At 48.8% G+C, this 23734-nt stretch overlaps 1 protein-coding gene across 1 annotated transcript in view; it reads left to right on the top strand.

Annotated features, from left to right (window-relative positions):
- SARDH (sarcosine dehydrogenase) overlaps nt 1-23734 on the top strand; it is a 166016-nt gene that overhangs the window by 106515 nt on the left and 35767 nt on the right. The window contains exon 17 of the mRNA XM_068249222.1: nt 7872-7965. Coding sequence (XP_068105323.1) covers nt 7872-7965 — 94 coding nt within the window. The remainder of the gene's footprint in view (nt 1-7871; nt 7966-23734) is intronic.

Below are 23734 nucleotides of genomic sequence, written 5' to 3'. Positions count from 1 at the left end.
TGTGCATATTGGGTATAACACCCAACTGTCCCTTTTTGGGAACCCTGTCCCTCTTTCTCCCTCATTTGTCCCTCTTTCAGGACTCCTATACAGATTTAAGTAAATATATGTATGTTGTGCTAAAAAATGTGTTTAATTGAGTCTAAACTTTATTCCTATCTTATAAAGTGATATATTTCTTGGTACTTATCCGTTAGCCGGGCGCATCCGGCAGGTGGCGCTAATTACTATTCCCCCTCCAGGCCGCCATGGATAGTACGCAAAGATGTAACTGGTGGAGTTTTGTCGCCACCTAGAGGATGCGCCCGGCTAACGGATAAGTACCGCTTTCTTATTTTCAAATGTTAATATGAAGGAAAATGCACCAGGATAGAAAGGACCAGCGTGGTTAGAATTATAAAACAACATATTTTTCGGTACTTATCCGTTAGCCGGGCGCATCCTCTAGGTGGCGACAAAACTCCACCAGAGTTACATCTTTCCCTACTATCCATGGCGGCCTGGAGGGGGAATAGTAATTGGCGCCACCTGCCGGATGCGCCCTAACGGGTAAGTACCTATTTTTCTTTATAGTATGCATGGCTAGAGGTGTGGCTTAAGTGTCCCTCTTTATGATCTTAAAAAGTTGGGAATTGTGCATAGGGGAGGCTGCCTGCAAAACCTCCACTGCTGGGGCGTTACGAGGACAGGTGTGAGAAACACTGGAGTAAGCTTTTAGCTGTGCAGCCTTCCCCAGACTCTATCTGAGGAAGCTTGAAAAGCCAAAAGCTTACTCCTATGTATTTTTAGGTTAGTTAGTAAATGGTATCATCCTGCTTTCAAACTACTTCCTTCTACTGATGGCCGACACGGTGCCATATTCTACCGCTACGGCTCAGCTCAGGAGATTTCTGCTAAAGCTACCCACAGTCGGATGGTTCGAGGATCTCTGCCGACAAACAACCGTTCCCCGATTTATCTCTCCCAATCGTGAAAAAGATAAATGGACGACACGCCGCAAATAATTTAAACGATCCCCCTAGTTTTCAGCAAAAGTCCATCGATTTTAGCGGAGATCTCACTGATCGGTCGCTCAAAGCAAAGTCATTGCGGGTAGTCTGCTGTCAGTAAACTATGTTTGTGATGTCACAAAATGATTGCCCTCCCTGTAACTCTCCCCTCCTGATATACTCTGTGCTGCTGGAGGCCTCTGCTCCTCCCTCTATCTCTCCTCTCCTGATATACTCTGTGCTGCTGGAGGACTCTGCTCCTTCCTCTATCTAGCTCTCCTCACCTGATATACTCTGTGCTGCTGGAGGACTCTGCTCCTTCCTCTAACTCTCCTCCCCTGATATACTCTGTGCTGCTGGAGGACTCTGCTCCTTCCTCTATCTAGCTCTCCTCACCTGATATACTCTGTGCTGCTGGAGGACTCTGCTCCTTCCTCTAACTCTCCTCTCCTGATATACTCTGTGCTGCTGGAGGACTCTCCTCTCCTGATATACTCTGTGCTGCTGGAGGACTCTGCTCCTTCCACTAACTCTCCTCTCCTGATATACTCTGTGCTTCTGGAGGACTCTGCTCCTTCCTCTGACTCTCCTCTCCTGATATACTCTGTGCTGCTGGAGGACTCTGCTCCTTCCTCTAGCTCTCCTCTCCTGATATACTCTGTACTGCTGGAGGACTCTGCTCCTTCCTCTGACTCTCCTCTCCTGATATACTCTGTGCTGCTGGAGGACTCTGCTCCTTCCTCTAGCTCTCCTCTCCTGATATACTCTGTACTGCTGGAGGACTCTGCTCCTTCCTCTAACTCTCCTCTCCTGATATACTCTGTGCTGCTGGAGGACTCTGCTCCTCCCTCTCCTCTCCTGATATACTCTGTGCTGCTGGAGGACTCTGCTCCTTCCTCTACCCCTCCTCTCCTGATATACTCTGTGCTGCTGGAGGACTCTGCTCCTCCCTCTATCTAACTCTCCTCTCCTGATATACTCTGTGCTGCTGGAGGACTCTGCTCCTTCCTCTATCTCTCCTCCCCTGATATACTCTGTGCTGCTGGAGGACTCTGCTCCTTCCTCTAACTCTCCTCACCTGATATACTCTGTGCTGCTGGAGGACTCTGCTCCTCCCTCTATCTAACTCTCCTCTCCTGATATACTCTGTGCTGCTGGAGGACTCTGCTCCTTCCTCTATCTCTCCTCCCCTGATATACTCTGTGCTGCTGGAGGACTCTGCTCCTTCCTCTAACTCTCCTCACCTGATATACTCTGTGCTGCTGGAGGACTCTGCCTCTTCCTCTAACTCTCCTCTTCTGATATACTCTGTGCTGCTGGAGGAATCTGCTCCTTCCTCTAACCCTCCTCTCCTGATATACTCTGTGCTGCTGGATGACTCTGCTCCTCCCTCTATCTCTCCTCTCCTGATATACTCTGTGCTGCTGGAGGACTCTCCTCCTTCCTCTACCTCTCCTCTCCTGATATACTCTGTGCTGCTGGAGGACTCTGCTCCTTCCTCTACCTCTCCTCTCCTGATATACTCTGTGCTGCTGGAGGACTCTGCTGCTCCCTCTAACTCTCCTCTCCTGATATACTCTGTGCTGCTGGAGGACTCTGCTCCTCCCTCTCCTCTCCTCTCCTGATATACTCTGTGCTGCTGGAGGACTCTGCTCCTTCCTCTAACTCTCCTCTCCTGATATACTCTGTGCTGCTGGAGGACTCTGCTCCTTCCTCTGCCTCTCCTCTCCTGATATACTCTGTGCTGCTGGAGGACTCTGCTCCTTCCTCTAACTCTCCTCTCCTGATATTCTCTGTGCTGCTGGAGGACTCTGCTCCTCCCTCTAACTCTCCTCTCCTGATATACTCTGTGCTGCTGGAGGACTCTGCTCCTTCTTCTAACTCTCCTCTCCTGATATACTCTGTGCTGCTGGGGTACTCTGCTCCTTCCTCTAACTCTCCTCTCCTGATATACTCTGTGCTGCTGGAGGACTCTGCTCCTTCCTCTAACTCTCTCCTGATATACTCTGTGCTGCTGGAGGACTCTGCTCCTTCTTCTAACTCTCCTCTCCTGATATACTCTGTGCTGCTGGGGTACTCTGCTCCTTCCTCTATCTCTCCTCTCCTGATATACTCTGTGCTGCTGGAGGACTCTGCTCCTTCCTCTAACTCTCCTCTCCTGATATACTCTGTGCTGCTGGAGGACTCTGCTCCTTCCTCTATCTCTCCTCTCCTGATATACTCTGTGCTGCTGGAGGACTCTGCTCCTCCCTCTATCTCTCCTCTCCTGATATACTCTGTGCTGCTGGAGGACTCTGCTCCTCCCTCTAACTCTCCTCTCCTGACATACTCTGTGCTGCTGGAGGACTCTGCTCCTTCCTCTGCCTCTCCTCTCCTGATATACTCTGTGCTGCTGGAGGACTCTGCTCCTTCCTCTAACTCTCCTCTCCTGATATACTCTGTGCTGCTGGAGGACTCTGCTCCTTCCTCTATCTAACGCTCCTCTCCTGATATACTCTGTGCTGCTGGAGGACTCTGCTCCTCCCTCTCCTCTCCTGATATACTCTGTGCTGCTGGAGGACTCTGCTCCTTCCTCTAACTCTCCTCTCCTGATATACTCTGTGCTGCTGGAGGACTCTGCTCCTTCCTCTATCTATCCCTCCTCTCCTGATATACTCTGTGCTGCTGGAGGACTCTGCTCCTTCCTCTATCTCTCCTCTCCTGATATACTCTGTGCTGCTGGAGGACTGTGCTCCTTCCTCTGCCTCTCCTCTCCTGATATACTCTGTGCTGCTGGAGAACTCTGCTCTCCTGATATACTCTGTGCTGCTGGGGTACTCTGCTCCTTCCTCTAACTCTCCTCTCCTGATATACTCTGTGCTGCTGGAGGACTCTGCTCCTTCCTCTAACTCTCCTCTCCTGATATACTCTGTGCTGCTGGAGGACTCTGCTCCTCCCTCTCCTCTCCTGATATACTCTGTGCTGCTGGAGGACTCTGCTCCTTCCTCTAACTCTCTCCTGATATACTCTGTGTTGCTGGAGGACTCTGCTCCTTCCTCTATCTAACTCTCCTCTCCTGATATACTCTGTGCTGCTGGAGGACTCTGCTCCTTCCTCTATCTAACTCTCCTCTCCTGATATACTCTGTGCTGCTGGAGGACTCTGCTCCTTCCTCTAACTCTCCTCTCCTGATATACTCTGTGCTGCTGGAGGACTGTGCTCCTTCCTCTGCCTCTCCTCTCCTGATATACTCTGTGCTGCTGGAGAACTCTGCTCTCCTGATATACTCTGTGCTGCTGGGGTACTCTGCTCCTTCCTCTAACTCTCCTCTCCTGATATACTCTGTGCTGCTGGAGGACTCTGCTCCTTCCTCTAACTCTCCTCTCCTGATATACTCTGTGCTGCTGGAGGACTCTGCTCCTCCCTCTCCTCTCCTGATATACTCTGTGCTGCTGGAGGACTCTGCTCCTTCCTCTAACTCTCTCCTGATATACTCTGTGTTGCTGGAGGACTCTGCTCCTTCCTCTATCTAACTCTCCTCTCCTGATATACTCTGTGCTGCTGGAGGACTCTGCTCCTTCCTCTATCTAACTCTCCTCTCCTGATATACTCTGTGCTGCTGGAGGACTCTGCTCCTTCCTCTAACTCTCCTCTCCTGATATACTCTGTGCTGCTGGGGGACTCTGCTCCTCCCTCTAACTCTCCTCTCCTGATATACTCTGTGCTGCTGGAGGACTCTGCTCCTTCCTCTCCTCTCCTGATATACTCTGTGCTGCTGGAGGACTCTGCTCCTCCCTCTCCTCTCCTGATATACTCTGTGCTGCTGGAGTACTCTGCTCCTTCCTCTCCTCTCCTGATATACTCTGTGCTGCTGGAGGACTCTGCTCTCCTGATATACTCTGTGCTGCTGGAGGACACAGCATGAGAGACATGAAACAGGCAGGTTTGCTGGCTGGCTTCTTCACCCATGTGTTATTGTTCCCAGGCCTGTTAATCAGATTATTCATGGGCTGTTTGCCTTTCTTGACAAATGCTGCTTTCATTCTTGAACACCTCTAGCTGTTAATAGTCGGCTTTTACATTTCAAAGGAGGTAAAACTTTGTGACTGCTCAGCAGGAGGCCTAGTTCACACATACAAGTCACCTGGCAGAGATCTGTACTCTTATTATTACTAGTAGACCTAAGGCCATTTACAAAGGGGCTGGATGTCTGTCACAGCCGCCACCTCCGCCGCATGTCACTGCGCATGCGCTCACACCCACCTGCAACGCGCGCACACGCCCGGCTCTCTGGCGCCATCCTCCTGTCCCAGCAGCTGTCCGTGCTGCACATGCGCAGTAGCACAAATGCATGGACACAGGGACAGGATGACGCAGGGACACTTAGGGATTATTACATAGGATTATTATTTATTGTATTTATAAAGCGCCAATAGGAAAAGATAACCATGATGGAAGCACAAGATCATGTAGAATACACTAGGGAAGGGACTTGAGCAAGACATCCAATCGATATTCAGATCTGACATTTGTGATAATTGATCATTGGATGTCGATTGAGAGGAAAAATCCCTGCAGAATTGAACACGACTGGCTGGTATTTAAATTGATGATTCTCGACCTGTCCAATCTGCTTCCAATCGAGGAAGAGATTGATTTTGAGGTCGGTCACTGGCCATCAGCAGGCTGTATAGATTTATTTTTCCGATCACGTACTCGAAAGTTGGATCTGCAGTGAGAATTGCACAGTGTGTACCAGGCCTGACTCTGCTTTGTACAGTTGTGACTCTGGATCAAGCCTGAAGAAGGAATCAAAAATACCGAAACTTGCAGAAAAAGATATGGGCCCCGATTAATGAAGTGTTACCGAATGCTTTATCGAGTGTTTGGTAATTTAGCGCTATCATTTTGCAGAAGTTAGTATTCATCGCATGTCACTATCGTGCGTGCGGTAATAGTGCGGTAACTGTGCGGTCAATTTTCCGAAACTAATATTCAAGAAGCAGAAAGGGGGCGTGTCAGGGTGGTAAATTCCGAGTGCAATATCGCCCGCACTGCCCTGTCGTCATTTGTTTCTGCTGTCGGTGTATTTAACAGGAACCTGTACTGAGTAAAATTATGTAAAATAAACACATGAGGTAACTTCAAATGAACATTATAGTTACCTCGCCATCAGTTCCTCTAAGAAGCTCACCGTTTTCTTCTTACTGTGATCCCTTCCAGTTCTGACCAGATTTTGTCAGCAACTGGTATATTTCAGTTCTGTCAGTTACAGCTGAGAGAACTGGTGTGGCAGGTAATGTCCATGTTTCCCTATGGCTTATGTGGGTGATATTACAGTGTAACAGTGTGCTGACCAGGAAGCTGTTATGGGGTAATGGACATTTTTTTGTGATGACGTGTTTATTTTCACCTTTCATTTTCAGTTCAGGTTCTCTTTAAATTACAAACAATGCACCTTCCTTACCCACAATGCCCTTTGAAAACGGCTTGTATTCGCTAAAAGATTGCTAGTGTCGATATTTACGCTTACCGCATGCTTACCACATTATTACTGAACACCAGCGATCTTTTAATGAACGACTGCCGACGACTACAAAAAATTGCTGAATACTACTACTAAGCATTCGGTAACTATCTCATGCGGTAAATTAACGAACAGCAAATTTTTACCGCAAACTGTTTGATGAATCCAGGCCAATGTTAGTCACTGAAGACCTTGTTTTGGGTTTTTATTTTTGTAATTTTTTTTCTCTGGTTGGGAGGTTTATACACACAGTGATGACTTGGGGGGCTCATTGACTTGGGTTTAGTGATGGTTTGAGGGCTCAGTGGTGATTTGGGGTCTCAGCTGGGATTTGGGGGTTCAGTGATTTGGGGGCTCAGTTAGTGCACCCCCCACTGTTTGGTGGGTTTGTTTGGAACATTTGGTGCAACATTTTATTTAGGATAATATTGTCGATTGATTTAGAACAGCCATATACTCTGTAAAGCCCCAGCTACACTTTACAATTTTTTGGCTGATTTAGATTAGATTCGATTCCATTCAATCCGACATGTCCGATCGGGATTGTTTTGCAATGGCAAATTGAATCAAATTGAATCCCGATCGGACATGTCTGATTAAATCGTATCGAATCAATGAATCGAATTGGACAAAAAATTGTATGGTGTAGATGGGGCTTAAACTTATTAAAATATGTCTAAAAGTTCTCATTAATGGTACAATCTCCTGAATAATCGACAGTACGATTGATTGGGTCGGGTATCTGATCATACTTTCCCTCCGTTGGTGGGCCCCGATGATCAATAGCAACAATCAATACTTTGGAAAATTAGATCACCCTTCGGAGCATTACGTTTCGTATCCTAGTATAAGACGGACGGACTGATGTATATTTCATGAAATTCGCAAATACTTTTAGAAGGCAAAATTCTCTGCAATGTTTTTCAGTAAACGGTGTTACATTTTGTTGTTTCTGCTTCTCTCATGAGATAAAAGGCCTTGAAGTGAGAGGGATATGGAGGCTGCCATATTTATTTCCTATTAAACAATACCAGTTACCTGGCTGTCCTGCTGATCCTCTGCCTCATACATTTAACCATAGCCCCTGAACAAGCATGCAGCAGATCAGGTGCTCTGACTGAAGTGTGACTGGATTAGCTGCATTGTTTCAGGTGTATGATTCAGACACTACTGCAGCCAAAGAGGTCAGCAGGCCAGCCAGGTAACTGGTATTGTTTTAACAGGAAATAAATATGGCAGCCTCCATATCACTCTCACCTCAGGGCTCCTCTAAGGCCTCTGAACTTCAGAAACCCAAGTTTTAAAGGAATTTGGCATGATTGGTGTTAGAGGTCGTTATTTTCACCAAGTGAGATATTTGTTTTCTGTCTTTCCAGCCGCTCCATTCTGCAGGAAGTTCTGGATGAAGATCTGAGTAATGAGGCCTTCCCCTTCTCCACCCACAAGGTTGTGTCTGCGGCCGGGTATAAGGTGAGAATCTGTGCTTCATACCTGCCTGATTGTGACCCACAACACACACCAAGAGTACAAATGTGCCTGTACTGATAGTAACCTAGCTGCAGTGTGTGCTGATCTCTGCTACCCCCAGTATGTACAGTATAAGCTGTTACTCTGTGCCTGTACCGATAGTAAACTAGCTGCAGTGTGTGCTGATCTCTGCTACCCCCAGTATGTACAGTATAAGCTATTACTGTGTGCCTGTACTGATAGTAAACTAACTGCAGCATGTGCTGATCTCTGCTGCCTCCAGTATGTACAGTATAAGCTGTTACTCTGTGCCTGTACTGATAGTAATCTAGCTGCACTATGTGCTGATCTCTGCTGCCTCCAGTATGTACAGTATAAGCTGTTACTCTGTGCCTGTACTGATAGGAAACTAGCTGCAGTGTGTACTGATCCCTGCTACCTCCAGTATGTACAGTATAAGCTGTTACTCTGTGCCTATACTGATAGTAATCTAGCTGCAGTGTGTGCTGATCTCTGCTGCTCCCAGTATGTACAGTATAAGCTGTTACTCTGTGCCTGTACTGATAGGAAACTAGCTGCAGTGTGTACTGATCTCTGCTGCCCCAGTATGTACAGTATAAGCTGTTACTCTGTGCCTATACTGATAGTAATCTAGCTGCAGTGTGTGCTGATCTCTGCTGCCTCCAGTATGTACAGTAAAAGCTGTTACTCTGTGCCTGTACCGATAGTAAACTAGCTGCAGTGTGTGCTGAGCTCTGCTGCCCCCAGTATGTACAGTATAAGTTTATTACTGCAGCTAGTTTACTATCAGTAGTACTAGTGCGCAAATACTGTGTGCCTGTACTGATAGTAAACTAGCTGCAGTGTGTGCTGATCTCTGCTGCCTCCAGTATGTACAGTATAAGCTGTTACTCTGTGCCTGTACTGATAGTAAACTAGCTGCAGCGTGTGCTGATCTCTGCTACCTCCAGTATGTACAGTATAAGCTGTTACTCTGTGCCTGTACTGATAGTAAACTAGCTGCAGCGTGTGCTGATCTCTGCTACCTCCAGTATGTACAGTATAAGCTGTTACTCTGTGCCTATACTGATAGTAAACTAGCTGCAGTGTGTGCTGAGCTCTGCTGCCCCCAGTATGTACAGTATAAGTTTATTACTGCAGCTAGTTTACTATCAGTAGTACTAGTGCGCAAATACTGTGTGCCTGTACTGATAGTAAACTAGCTGCAGCGTGTGCTGATCTCTGCTGCCTCCAGTATGTACAATATAAGCTGTTACTCTGTGCCTGTACTGATAGTAAACTAGCTGCAGCATGTGCTGATCTCTGCTACCTCCAGTATGTACAGTATAAGCTGTTACTCTGTGCCTGTACTGATAGTAAACTAGCTGCAGCGTATGCTGATCTCTGCTACCTCCAGTATGTACAGTATAAGCTGTTACTCTGTGCCTATACTGATAGTAAACTAGCTGCAGTGTGTACTGATCTCTGCTGCTCCCAGTATGTACAGTATAAGCTGTTACTCTGTGCCTGTACTGATAGTAAACTAGCTGCAGTGTGTACTGATCCCTGCTGCCCCAGTATGTACAGTATAAGCTGTTACTCTGTGCCTATACTGATAGTAATCTAGCTGCAGTGTGTGCTGATCTCTGCTGCCTCCAGTATGTACAGTATAAGCTGTTACTCTGTGCCTGTACCGATAGTAAACTAGCTGCAGTGTGTGCTGAGCTCTGCTGCCCCCAGTATGTACAGTATAAGTTATTACTGCAGCTAGTTTACTATCAGTAGTACTAGTGCGCAAATACAACCAGCGGTTTTTTCTTAAATTTCTTTGTGAAACCCCCAAAAAATTGCAAAACCTCCATATAGATTGCTAGACCTAGGCATTAGGACACTAATTATTCTGACTTGCATGTCTGTTTTGAATGACCCACTTGTGAGCTGCTTACAATTTGTATGAAATTTGCATGCAGGCTGATATCAGTGTCACTTCCTGGTGATCGATGGCCGCCTGCGTCATATCACACCTTCGCTCAGCTGTCTGGCATATGAAGGGTTATCTTTTCGCTGTGGCACAGTAGGGGGTTAACCTCTCACTAGTTGGTTGTCTGTGGCCTCCTCTCCACGTTTCCCGGCATTGCTATGCGGGCGGCGCAGGTGCCACGTTTGCGCACTGACCTGCGGCCCTCTCTCCGCTGCACTTTGTTAAAAGCCTCTCGTCTTCCCCGAGTGTGTGCGTCCTCTGCGGCGATCTTCTCCTTGCCTGACTGATCTAATATCCTAATGGAGGAAAGCGCTCCTGGGCTGCCTGCTCGGCGTCCCCCTGTGCAATCTCTCTGCCGCCGACGCTACGCCTCAGACACAATCTTGAAGGATTGAGAGACAACTCGGGGGCATCCCCTTCCATCTACGGCGTCTCGGCACTCGCGCTCTCGCACACCGTGAAAGATTGCTGCGTTTTGTACTCCATTTAACATCGCTGGGAGAACGGCAAATATTTCACTTAACTCCTTGCTGCCTACGCCGGCGAAGTTTAGATTCCTCGGCGAGTTTAGCAGGAGTTTCTACGGACATCCTAAGAAGGAACTCCGCACAAAAATGTTTAAGGACAACTGAAGTTAGAGGGATATGGAGGCTGCCATATTTATTTCCTGTTAAACAGTACCAGTTCCCTGGTAGCCCTGCTGATCTCTCTGGTTGCAGTAGTGTCTGAATCACACCTGAAACAAGCATGCAGCTAATCTTATCATATCTGACAATGTCAGAAACGCCTGATCTGCTGCTTGTTCAGGAGCTATGGCTAATAGTATTAGAGGCAGTGGATCAGCAAGACAGCCAGGCAACTGGCATGGATGATGGGGAACTAAATATATTAGCCTCCATATGGACATGCATGGTCAGTGGGCGGTGCATGCGGCCACATGTCAGTGGGCGGTGCATGCGGCCACATGTCAGTGGGCGGTGCATGCGGCCACATGTCAGTGGGCGGTGCATGCGGCCACATGTCAGTGGGCGGTGCATGCGGCCACATGTCAGTGGGCGGTGCATGCGGCCACATGTCAGTGGGCGGTGCATGCGGCCACATGTCAGTGGGCGGTGCATGCGGCCACATGTCAGTGGGCGGTGCATGCGGCCACATGTCAGTGGGCGGTGCATGCGGCCACATGTCGGTATGATTCCCATGGTCTGCTGCTCTCTTCAGGCTGGTTGCAGGTGAGTTGATGCCTGATAACCTTTCGAAGTCATGAAGATTGGCATCAGAGTGTGAAGTCCCGCCTGCGGAGGTATTGGAGCCACTTGCATTACAGATGTGAGGGGTTTATTATAGTTGGCTGAATTTTAAAGAGAGGCTTCATGATTGGCCAACGCATGACAGCGAGCAGCTTTCTGCAGGCAATGCGGAACCCCAAGCACCCGATGACTCGCCACTGCCTCCGCTGGTATCTGGACCACATGACAGCCAAACTTTGTGCCCCGCCTCTTACTGACCACCACAAATTACATGCTGGTGTATGGCAGCGCCCAATATACCCATCAGGTTGTGCGCCCAGATTACCCGAATCATCCTTCGTCCAGAGGCATGGCGGTTCGTATATAATTTTAGCATAAAATCCGGCTTCTGGTACACTGTACAGAAGTGTAGCTGAGCTGAAGCTCTGGCACATATCAGATACTTACCTAAAAAAAGACGCTTCAGGATTGCGCGGCAATGATTGCGGAAGAGGTGCGACGCGGCCAGTACAAGGAGGGGGTACGGCGCTCAGCATCAGGGGCACTGCAGACCGCCGAGGAAAGTCTCAATAGGATCCTGAGGCTTCCTCTCTGAGGGGTCATTGTTAATTTTGAACCCGAGCTTCGGCTGAGGGGAGCAGTCAGTTTACACCCAAACAACCATTAAAGCACACTTAAAGTGAGAGGGATATGGAGGCTGCCATAATTATTTCCTGTTAAACTATACCAGTTGCCTGGCTGTCTTGCTGATCTCTCTGGCTGCAGTAGTGTCTGAATCACACACCTGAAACAAGCATGCAGCTAATCCAGTCACACTTCAGTCAGAGCACCTGATCTGCATGCTTGCCTCTAATACGTTTAGCCATAGACCCTGAACACAGGATCAGCAGGACAACCAGGCAACTAATATTGCAAAAAAGGAAATAAATATGGTAGCCTCCATATCCCTCTCACTACAGGTTCCCTTTAACCCCCTGCCCTCATTACATACGCTCACAACAAGCTGGAACACGGACGGCCATATAAGCATTGCTGGTATTGTACAGTGTACGCCCGGATTCCGGCAGGCGCTACATGCCAGTCTGCAGCTATAAAGCTGTCAGATTTACCGGGCTGAGATTTATGGATTCTGCCGACAGAGAAATTATCCCATAATTAGGCGGCTGGCATGACGGCGTATGGGAAAGACTCCGCCTCCTCCTCCCGCCGGTCCCCAGTCACTTATCTCCAGCTTTATGAAGACGTTTCGCCAGAACATCGATTATCTTTTATGCCTCTCGTCTCATTTCCCGGATATCTCTCCTGCGTTTTTTATATCCAATTTCAGGCCTGTGCAGGTTTTATTGATATTCCGCACAGAGGGAGGTTAATTGGCCCAAAATATGATGAATCCAGCCTTTAAAATGTCCCGTTTCCCCAGCTGGCGAGGCCTCCTGGATGAGCGATCTCCCTCGGGGACGATGACAGACTTTCCATCTATTATCTGTAAGCGTCCCTGATTAGAGCGCGGCGTGTTAGCGATCGGTGTGTCATGCGGCCGCCGGGAATCGCTCTTATTTTTCATTAATCAGCGGACCAGCAAAAGCCACAAAAGGATCAATAAGGGAAAAGACTTAACAAATCTCTTAATCACGTCCCAGTCGCCCCGCTGCGGCACTATTTATCGAACACGGCCGCGCTGTCAACAGACACTCCAAGAATAGGTCCGCTTACGTCTCTGAGAGGCCAGAGGCATCGGGGCCAGATTGCTACAGTAATATATAGCATTGTGACCTGTCCTGTCTCAGAACGGAAGCGGAACGTAATAAGCAGTCACCGCACTGAAGTACCAAGCGTTAGCCTCCGTGCAAAACTGCAGAAATTATCCTAATACTCCAATCAGCTGCTCTAGAAATAAGCACTTGGGGTTATCCGCTACTATTAACACAACTGATTATTAAAGTATTTATATAGCACTGACATCTTCTGCAACACTTTGAAGACAGTCAGTGACATGACTATGTACTCTGTACAGTGCTGCAGGAGATGTCAGTGCTATATAAATACATAATAATAATATGGTAAGACATTACACTATGGCTATGGTAGGATTAGATTGTGAGCTCCTCTGAAGACAGTCAGTGACATGACTATGTACTCTGTAGAGGAGCTCACAATCTAATCCTACCATAGCCATAGTGTAATGTCTTACCATATTATTATTATGTATTTATATAGCACTGACATCTGCTGCAGCACATTACAGAGTACATAGTCATGTCACTGACTGTCTTCAGAGGAGCTCACAATCTAATCCTACCATAGCCATAGTGTAATGTCTTACCATATTATTATTATGTATTTATATAGCACTGACATCTCCTGCAGCACTGTACAGAGTACATAGTCATGTCACTGACTGTCCTCAGAGGAGCTCACAATCTAACATTCCAAGACACACAAAAGGGTGATAGAGCCATGCCCTTGTGAGCTTACAATCTAAGTAGGACATGGTACAGTTTTGCTGTGGAAAGTACTGATCGCTTTGACGTGCAATTTGCGCTCCGTGACCCCTGATCGAGGGTCTTTTTTTGGCCATGTACTTTACTTCGCCTACCTTGGTCCGTGACGGGTGTAATTTTAAAGCCAAGCAGGACTTTTTTTCATTATTATTTAAGGAAACGATGTGACACCTTCTTGCGGATTATTCTCGCAGCGCTGATCACATCTCTGTCTATAAATAAACGTTGGAAGCACAATAGGTTCCATTGTGTGGCAGCGCCTGTCAGGCTGCGAGGAGACGGATCGCGGTAATGAGACGTGACAGCTGCGCGGTCTGCGGGCCGCTCTGTGATGGAACCCTGGGCTTCTGCGCAGGAAATGCGGAAAATGAGAGCGCGTTCCGCGCGGCGCTGACGGACTTTTAAGTGGCGGATCCGGGACAGATAGACAGCTGATACCCGGAGTGTTTGCTGGATGTTGAGGCAGGCAGAGGACTGGCGGGCGGATTCCGCATACGCTGATTGCCTCATTATTTCCCCCCGCGGTGACTCTTCCTTTCTGAGCTGTCACATCGCGTTCCCGCTGCGTGACGAGGACACCTGACTGCAATAAGCCAGGATAATTTAACCGCCAGCCTGAAACACCTTCCCAGAGCGCAACTCAAACTCCCAGCTCTTATCCGTCGCATGGAGGTGATGGGGAACCTTGCTGGAGTCTTCTAAAGGGGCTTCTCGGTTACATCCTATTTTTGGTGCTTGTTGGAGGCAGGAGAGATGAAACACCCTCCCCCCCCCCCCCCCCCCCCCTTGATCTCTCGTATCCCTCTGGTGGAGTCTTCTCTGCCTTCCCTTCTAGGGTCTGCAATGGAAGGCCATGGCGATGGAACGCCATGGCGATGGAATACCCACAATCCACCAGGGAGAGGTGGGCGTGGTTGGTAGTAAGGGACACGGCCCCATAGCAAAGTTTTAGTTGGGTCGTATCTCCCAAAACAAATTATAAGGCAACTTTGGACCCCTTACCCCCCCATGCACACCAATTTTAGGAAGCCAGATGTGTCCCTAATAAGGAGCCCCTCAGTAACAGTACCCAGAGCCCCCCCACAGTATAGGCCTGAAGTAGTGCCGGCCCCTAGTATAGGTTGGCAGAGATGACCTACAGTATAAGTAGCCCGAAGTAGCTGCTCCTCTGTATAGGCACAGGTAGCCCCCCGCCCAAGCATAACTACACCCCAGTATAGGTAGAGCCAGAGGGTCCCCAGTATAGGTAGAGCCAGAGGGTCCCCAGTATAGGTAGAGCCAGAGGGTCCCCAGTATAGGTAGAGCCAGAGGGTCCCCAGTATAGGTAGAGCCAGAGGGTCCCCAGTATAGGTAGAGCCAGAGGGTCCCCAGTATAGGTAGAGCCAGAGGGTCCCCAGTATAGGTAGAGCCAGAGGGTCCCCAGTATAGGTAGAGCCAGAGGGTCCCCAGTATAGGTAGAGCCAGAGGGTCCCCAGTATAGGTAGAGCCAGAGGGTCCCCAGTATAGGTAGAGCCAGAGGGTCCCCAGTATAGGTAGAGCCAGAGGGTCCCCAGTATAGGTAGAGCCAGAGGGTCCCCAGTATAGGTAGAGCCAGAGGGTCCCCAGTATAGGTAGAGCCAGAGGGTCCCCAGTATAGGTAGAGCCAGAGGGTCCCCAGTATAGGTAGAGCCAGAGGGTCCCCAGTATAGGTAGAGCCAGAGGGTCCCCAGTATAGGTAGAGCCAGAGGGTCCCCAGTAAAGGTAGAGCCAGAGGGTCCCCCCCCCAGTATATGTGGCCAGATGTAGCCCCCTTCCTCTCATTGCCGAGTAGCGGCTAGTGGAGCTAGTGACAAACCCTCTCCAGGCTCCACCAGTGATCTACCTTTTCCAGGTGTCTCCATCTCTTGAGTGCTTACACATAACGTGACGAGAGAGGGCGCTGTAGTCTTTGAGATAATGATGCCTGGAGATTGTAGATCACAGGTGGAGGCTGGATAGGGGAATCACTTCTCTTATGCTTGGCTGCCACTACTTAATTCAGTTAACCGGTCACTCCATCCAAGACTCGTACACCTGGTGTTTGGTGAAGGCTGGAGAAATGAATGGAATGGTTTCCGTGGGACTCTGGTGGTGGGATCTCTGGGTTTTAGCTTCCACAGCTGTACAAATATGTCCTCACCCTGCTACTTTTTCCATTGGCCATAGAATGTCACCTGCTGGTTTCAGGATCGAGGGGTAGCTGTGAAATGCTGTGAAACATTTTTAGTTCTTCTAAAATTTAGGAATTTTTGATTCAGTTTTAGTGAGTCAAGAGTGCTTTCACCTCAGGTGACCAAATGTTAGAGAGCTTCTAGACCTGCTTACTATTATCCATGGCACTATGGCCCACACACAGCCCTGCCCTATGCCACCAACCTTTGCCAACCATCCCGAACCCGGGCTTCCATATTTTCACCCCAACAGGTCTTCCCTAGGTCCTGAATCCATCTTCTTAGTTGTGTCCTTCCTTCTGCTTAGACGGCTGTTTTTGCAACTGGTTTATCTTTAGGGATGCGCTCCAAATGGCCAACAGAGCTAGATGTTTGTCTTTCTGTAGGTCATATAGCTCATTAGTTTGAATAGGCCGTACACCATTTTCCTTAAAAGATCCATCGATTTTTTTTTTCTAAAAGCTCTGTTCCCAACAAGCGAGGCTTTCATCAGTGACGTAGCTAGAGATTATGGGGCCCCATAACAAAACTTTTATGGGGCCATCAGATGTGGGCAATGCCATATGCCCCAACCAACCCTATTGAAACATTTACACTCTCTCCGTACCCATGGACTATGTGCAATGTAGATGAAGGTCAGAGAGTGGAGGAAGTCAGGAAAGTTAATCTTGAATACAAGTACCACCTGGACCAAGAACCACATGGGCCCCCTCTGCTCAATGGCCCCATAGCAGCTGCTATGGCTGTTGCGATGCCCCTGGCCTTCATGACACCCATACCATGGACGGACCACTCCTGGAGTTCCTGGCTGGATGGGAATCCTTACTGAATGCTGCTTGACAGAATGTATGAGATGGTTGTCCTCTCTGTGGGGGAAGCAATCCTAGTGGAACCATGGATGGTGTGATGTACTTTCTTGATCCACATGGACTTTTAGATGACGCACTGTGACTACATATATTTGTATAGATCTTTTGGTTTGCTTAAATTGAACCTCCAGACTAAAAATCGACTCAGCAGCACTGGAAAGGTTTGGTGTTTCTTTAACAGTTTCACAGCATCAGAACTTTGTTTCTCTTACACAAACCTCATTTTTAGCTGCACAGAAGAAAACTGCCCGGGCAAAGCATGATGGGATTTCTGATGTTCTCGTTCTGCTCTTTTGGTGCAAATTTTTTTTTTTTTTTTTACATTTTGAATTTGACATTTGAAGCCTAGAGTGGGCAGCTGGAAGAGGTGATCAGGACACAGGACAGTTGGAACTGTGTCTCCTGCTCCTTGTCACCTCCTTTCAACCAAAAAGATGGCTGCCCCCATGACAAAGATGGTAGCCCCCATGAATCACAAACCTTTTGCATGTTCTTTTAAAACAGGGTGGGTAAAAGATTATATTACCTATCTATTCTAATTAACATAACTAATGTAACTTAATAACAGTATGTTTGTTTAGGCTGAAGTTCCGCTTTAAGAAAAGAACGTTATTACTTTTTGGTCACATAGTGTCTTCTCAGAGCAGTATGATCCACCAGGCAACCCAGGCAGATGCTTGGGGCCCAGTGGGCATCAAGAGGCCCACCTACCACCTTCTATGACCCCTCTCCAATCCAGCTTACCAAACGGACCACAAGGTGCCCCAAAACTCTTACCTTGCCTAAGGCCCCATTTTATCTTAATTCATCTCTGTGTCTTCTGGATTATATCTCTGCAAACACCGCTCAGGGCCAAGCGCAAGGTTTATGCACAACTTCCATAGTTCACAGTGGCAAAAATAAATAGTGGTCAAATAAATACCTTCATGTAAACTCTAAACTACTGTCCACGTGACCCGTTTGTCAACAACACTCCGTTGTAGCAACTCACTGGGTGTGTCTCTGATGGCCCGAACCCCGCCTCTTTTACCCCACCTCTCTGGGAGTTTTAGGCATGGAGAAAGAGGTGCAGCTAGTTCTAGCTCCTCCCTCTTTTCATGTTCATAGGGGGAGGGGGCTTATCAGCTCCTCCAGCAACTGTTAAAGGAATGTAATGATCAAAGACATGCAAATTTTTCTGAAATTATGCAAATTTTTATGCAAATGCATGCAGCTTGAAAATGGACCAATCCAGGTTTAAATTGATTGGTTCATTTTCATGCTGCAATCATTTGCATAAATTTGCATCAACTTTGAAGAATTTGCATATCCGTGATCATCCCTATTAAAGGACACCCGAGGCGAAAATAAACGAATGAAATAAACAATTGTATCTATCTTCCTTTTCCTAAAAATGACTTTTTAAGATACTCCAGTTTTATTTTATGTTTAAATCTACTTTTAAAATTTTAACAGTTTTACTGTTTTTGCTCAATGACACATCCATTGCAGTATGCCAGAGCTAAAATCTGAACTAATGAACCTTTTTATCTTTCCTGCTCTCAGAAGCCATTTTCTGCTAGGAAAGTGTGTTATAGTTGGAATTTCTTATCAGTGAGGGTCACACTGTAGTCACTTCCTGTCTGAGTCAGGACTGAGTCAGCCACTTACATACTTGATATTTAACTCTTTCAGGCAGAGAAAGGAAAAAAACAACACAGCCTAGTTATTAGTGTGCTAGGCACTGTACATACACATGTCTATCTCATCATGTCACATGTCACTTCGGGTATCCTTTAAATATGCAGTTTGGTGCCAGGGAAGCGTAGCATAGGAGATGTCTGCACTGCAGCACGTTTCTGACAACTATTGGAGGATGTAAGCAATGCAATGATGCAGACACGGAGCTAGGGGGGGGTCGGGGTAGGACAGGTGCCCTGGGGCGCGAGTCCCCGAGGGCGCCCAGCTGAGCTGCAGGGTTACCTGCGTCTCGTCGCAGCGCCGGATGGATCTGCCGCTACTCTGGTCTAGTCCAGACCAGAGCAGCGGCTGCAGGACCCGAACTTCCGGCGCTGGAGCGAGATGGAGGTAAGTCCCGCCCGCCGCTGCCAGCCACCCGGACATTAGTTGTGGAGGGGACAGCGAGGGAGGGAGAGCACCGGAAGTTCGGGTCCTGCAGCCGCTGCTCTGGTCTGGACTAGACCAGAGTAGCAGAGCAGCGGCAGATCCATCCGGCGCTGCGACAAGACGCAGGTAAGTCCCGCCCGCCGCTGCCAGCCACCCGGACGGACATTAGTTATGGAGGGGACAGCGAGGCAGGGAGAGCACCTAAGGTGAGAGGAGGGGGGAGATGGCCCCCCTTCTCCACCGCTGCTCACAGCTTTCCCTCCACTGCGCTGCTCCCCTCATGCTGGGGGACACCTGACTACATATTCTGGGGACATATACCCCCTGACTACATATACTGGGCACATATACCCCCTGCCTACATATACTGGGCACATATACCCCCTGACTACATATACTGGGCACATATACCCCCTGACTACATATACTGGGGACATATACCCCTGCCTACATATACTGGGGACATATACCCTCTGCCTACATATACTGGGGACATATACCCTCTGCCTACATATAGTGGGAACATATACCCCCTGCCTACATATACCCCCTGCCTACATATACTGGGGACATATACCCCTGCCTACATATACTGGGGACATATACCCCTGCCTACATATACTGGGGACATATACCCCCTGGCTACATATGCTGGGCACATATACCCCCTGCCTACATATACTGGGCACATATACCCCCTGCCTACATATACTGGGCACATATACCCCCTGACTACATATACTGGGCACATATACCCCCTGACTACATATACTGGGGACATATACCCCTGCCTACATATACTGGGGACATATACCCTCTGCCTACATATACTGGGGACATATACCCTCTGCCTACATATAGTGGGAACATATACCCCCTGCCTACATATACCCCCTGCCTACATATACTGGGGACATATACCCCTGCCTACATATACTGGGGACATATACCCCTGCCTACATATACTGGGGACATATACCCCCTGGCTACATATACTGGGCACATATACCCCCTGGCTACATATACAGGGCGCATATACCCCCTGGCTACATATACAGGGCGCATATACCCCCTGGCTACATATACAGGGCGCATATACCCCCTGGCTACATGTACTGGGCGCATATACCCCCTGGCTACATATACTGGGCGCATATACCCCCTGGCTACATATACTGGGCGCATATACCCCCTGGCTACATATCCTGGGCGCATATACCCCCTGGCTACATATCCTGGGCGCATATACCCCCTGGCTACATATCCTGGGCGCATATACCCCCTGGCTACATATCCTGGGCGCATATACCCCCTGGCTACATATCCTGGGCGCATATACCCCCTGGCTACATATCCTGGGCGCATATACCCCCTGGCTACATATCCTGGGCGCATATACCCCCTGGCTACATATCCTGGGCGCATATACCCCCTGGCTACATATCCTGGGCGCATATACCCCCTGGCTACATATCCTGGGCGCATATACCCCCTGGCTACCTATCCTGGGCGCATATACCCCCTGGCTACCTATCCTGGGCGCAGATACCCCCTGGCTACCTATCCTGGGCGCAGATACCCCCTGGCTACCTATCCTGGGCGCAGATACCCCCTGGCTACCTATCCTGGGCGCAGATACCCCCTGGCTACCTATCCTGGGCGCAGATACCCCCTGGCTACCTATCCTGGGCGCAGATACCCCCTGGCTACCTATCCTGGGCGCATATACCCCCTGGCTACCTATCCTGGGCGCATATACCCCCTGGCTACCTATCCTGGGCGCATATACCCCCTGGCTACCTATCCTGGGCGCATATACCCCCTGGCTACCTATCCTGGGCGCATATACCCCCTGGCTACATATCCTGGGCGCATATACCCCCTGGCTACATATCCTGGGCGCATATACCCCCTGGCTACATATCCTGGGCGCATATACCCCCTGGCTACATATCCTGGGCGCATATACCCCCTGGCTACATATCCTGGGCGCATATACCCCCTGGCTACATATCCTGGGCGCATATACCCCCTGGCTACATATCCTGGGCGCATATACCCCCTGGCTACATATCCTGGGCGCATATACCCCCTGGCTACATATCCTGGGCGCATATACCCCCTGGCTACATATCCTGGGCGCATATACCCCCTGGCTACATATCCTGGGCGCATATACCCCCTGGCTACATATCCTGGGCGCATATACCCCCTGGCTACATATACTGGGGACATACAGGATCTTCTAAAAAAATTAGCATATTGTGATAAAGTTCATTATTTTCTGTAATGTACTGATAAACATTAGACGTTCATATATTTTAGATTCATTGCACACAACTGAAGTAGTTCAAAGCCTTTTATTGTTTTAATATTGATGATTTTAGCATACAGCTCATGAAAACCTAAAATTCCTATCTCAAAAAATTAGCATATCATGAAAAGGTTCTCTAAACGAGCTATTAACCTGATCATCTGAATCAACTAATTAACTCTAAACACCTGCAAAAGATGCCTGAGGCTTTTAAAACTCCCAGCCTGATTCATTACTCAAAACCGCAATCATGGGTAAGACTGCCTACCTGACTGCTGTCCAGAAGGCCATCATTGACACCCTCAAGCAAGAGGGTAAGACACAGAAAGAAATTTCTGAACTAATAGGCTGTTCCCAGAGTGCTGTATCAAGGCACCTCAGTGGGAAGTCTGTGGGAAGGAAAAAGTATGTCAGAAAACGCTGCACAACGAGAAGAGGTGACCAGACCCTGAGGAAGATTGGGGAGAAGGACCGATTCCAGATCTTGGGAGACCTGCGGAAGCAGTGGACTGAGTCTGGAGTAGAAACATCCAGAGCCACTGTGTACAGGCATGTACAGGAAATGGGCTACAGGTGCCGTATTCCCCAGGTCAAGCCACTTTTGAACCAGAAACAGCGGCAGAAGCGCCTGACCTGGGCTACAGAGATGCAGCACTGGACTGTTGCTCAGTGGTCCAAAGTACTTTTTTCAGAAGAAAGCAACATTTGCACGTCATTCGGAAATCAAGGTGCCAGTCTGGAGGAAGACTGGGGAGAGGGAAATGCCAAAATGCCAGAAGTCCAGTGTCAAGTACAGGTCAGGCATTTCTGCCGCTGTTTCTGGTTCAAAAGTGGCTTGACCTGGGGAATACGGCACCTGTAGCCCATTTCCTGCACACGCCTGTACACGGTGGCTCTGGATGTTTCTACTCCAGACTCAGTCCACTGCTTCTGCAGGTCCCCCAAGGTCTGGAATCGGTCCTTCTCCACAATCTTCCTCAGGGTCCGGTCACCTCTTCTCGTTGTGCAGCGTTTTCTGCCACATTTTTTCCTTCCCACAGACTTCCCACTGAGGTGCCTTGATACAGCACTCTGGGAACAGCCTATTCGTTCAGAAATTTCTTTCTGTGTCTTACCCTCTTGCTTGAGGGTGTCAATGATGGCCTTCTGGACAGCAGTCAGGTCGGCAGTCTTACCCATGATTGCGGTTTTGAGTAATGAACCAGCCTGTGAGTTTTAAAAGCCTCAGGAATCTTTTGCAGGTGTCTAGAGTTAATTAGTTGATTCAGATGATTAGGTTAATAGCTCGTTTAGAGAACCATTTCGTGATATGCTAATTTTTTGAGATAGGAATTTTGGGTTTTCATGAGCTGTATGCCAAAATCATCAATATTATAACAATAAAAGGCTTTGATCTACTTCAGTTGTGTGTAATGAATCTAAAATATATGAAAGTCTAAAGTTTATCAGTACATTACAGAAAATAATGAACTTTATTACAATATGCAAATTTTTTGAGAAGATCCTGTACAGTTTCCTGGTGTCTAGAGGCCCCCTCCCTCCCCTATACAGTTCCCTGGTGTCTAGTGGTCCTCCCTCCCCTATACAGTTCCCTGGTGTCTAGTGGTCCTTGTCCCACCCCTATACAGTTCCCTGGTGTCTATTCCCCCCTCCCTCCCCTATACAGTTCCCTGGTGTCTAGTGGTCCTCCCTCCTCTATACAGTTCCCTGGTGTCTAGTGGCCCCTCCCTCCCCTATACAGTTCCCTGGTGTCTAGTGGCCCCTCCCTCCCCTATACAGTTCCCTTGTGTCTAGTGGCCCCTCCCTCCCCTATACAGTTCCCTAGTGTCTAGAGGCCCCCTCCCTCCCCTATAGTTCCCTGGTGTTTAGTGGCCCCTCCCTCCCCTATACAGTTTCCTGGTGTCTATTCCCCCCTCCCTCCCCTATACAGTTCCCTGGTGTCTAGTGGCCCCTCCCTCTCCTATACAGTTTCCTGGTGTCTAGAGGCCCCCTCCCTCCCCTATAGTTCCCTGGTGTTTAGTGGCCCCTCCCTCTCCTATACAGTTTCCTGGTGTCTAGAGGCCCCCTCCCTCCCCTATACAGTTTCCTGGTGTCTATTCCCCCCTCCCTCCCCTATACAGTTCCCTGGTGTCTAGTGGTCCTCCCTCCCCTATACAGTTCCCTGGTGTCTAGTGGTCCTTGTCCCACCCCTATACAGTTCCCTGGTGTCTATTCCCCCCTCCCTCCCCTATACAGTTCCCTGGTGTCTAGTGGTCCTCCCTCCCCTATACAGTTCCCTAGTGTCTAGTGGCCCCTCCCTCCCCTATACAGTTCCCTGGTGTCTAGTGGCCCCTCCCTCCCCTATACAGTTCCCTAGTGTCTAGTGGCCCCTCCCTCCCCTATACAGTTCCCTAGTGTCTAGTGGCCCCTTCCTCCCCTATACAGTTCCCTAGTGTCTAGTGGCCCCTCCCTCCCCTATACAGTTCCCTGGTGTCTAGTGGCCCCTCCCTCCCCTATACAGTTCCCTGGTGTCTAGTGGCCCCTCCCTCTCCTATACAGTTTCCTGGTGTCTATTCCCCCTCCCTC

This window comes from Hyperolius riggenbachi, chromosome 8 (genome assembly GCF_040937935.1).
Source record: "Hyperolius riggenbachi isolate aHypRig1 chromosome 8, aHypRig1.pri, whole genome shotgun sequence".
Lineage (NCBI taxonomy): Eukaryota > Metazoa > Chordata > Amphibia > Anura > Hyperoliidae > Hyperolius > Hyperolius riggenbachi.
Note: the sequence above shows the minus strand (reverse complement) of the source record. Positions and strands in the feature narration are given on the sequence as shown.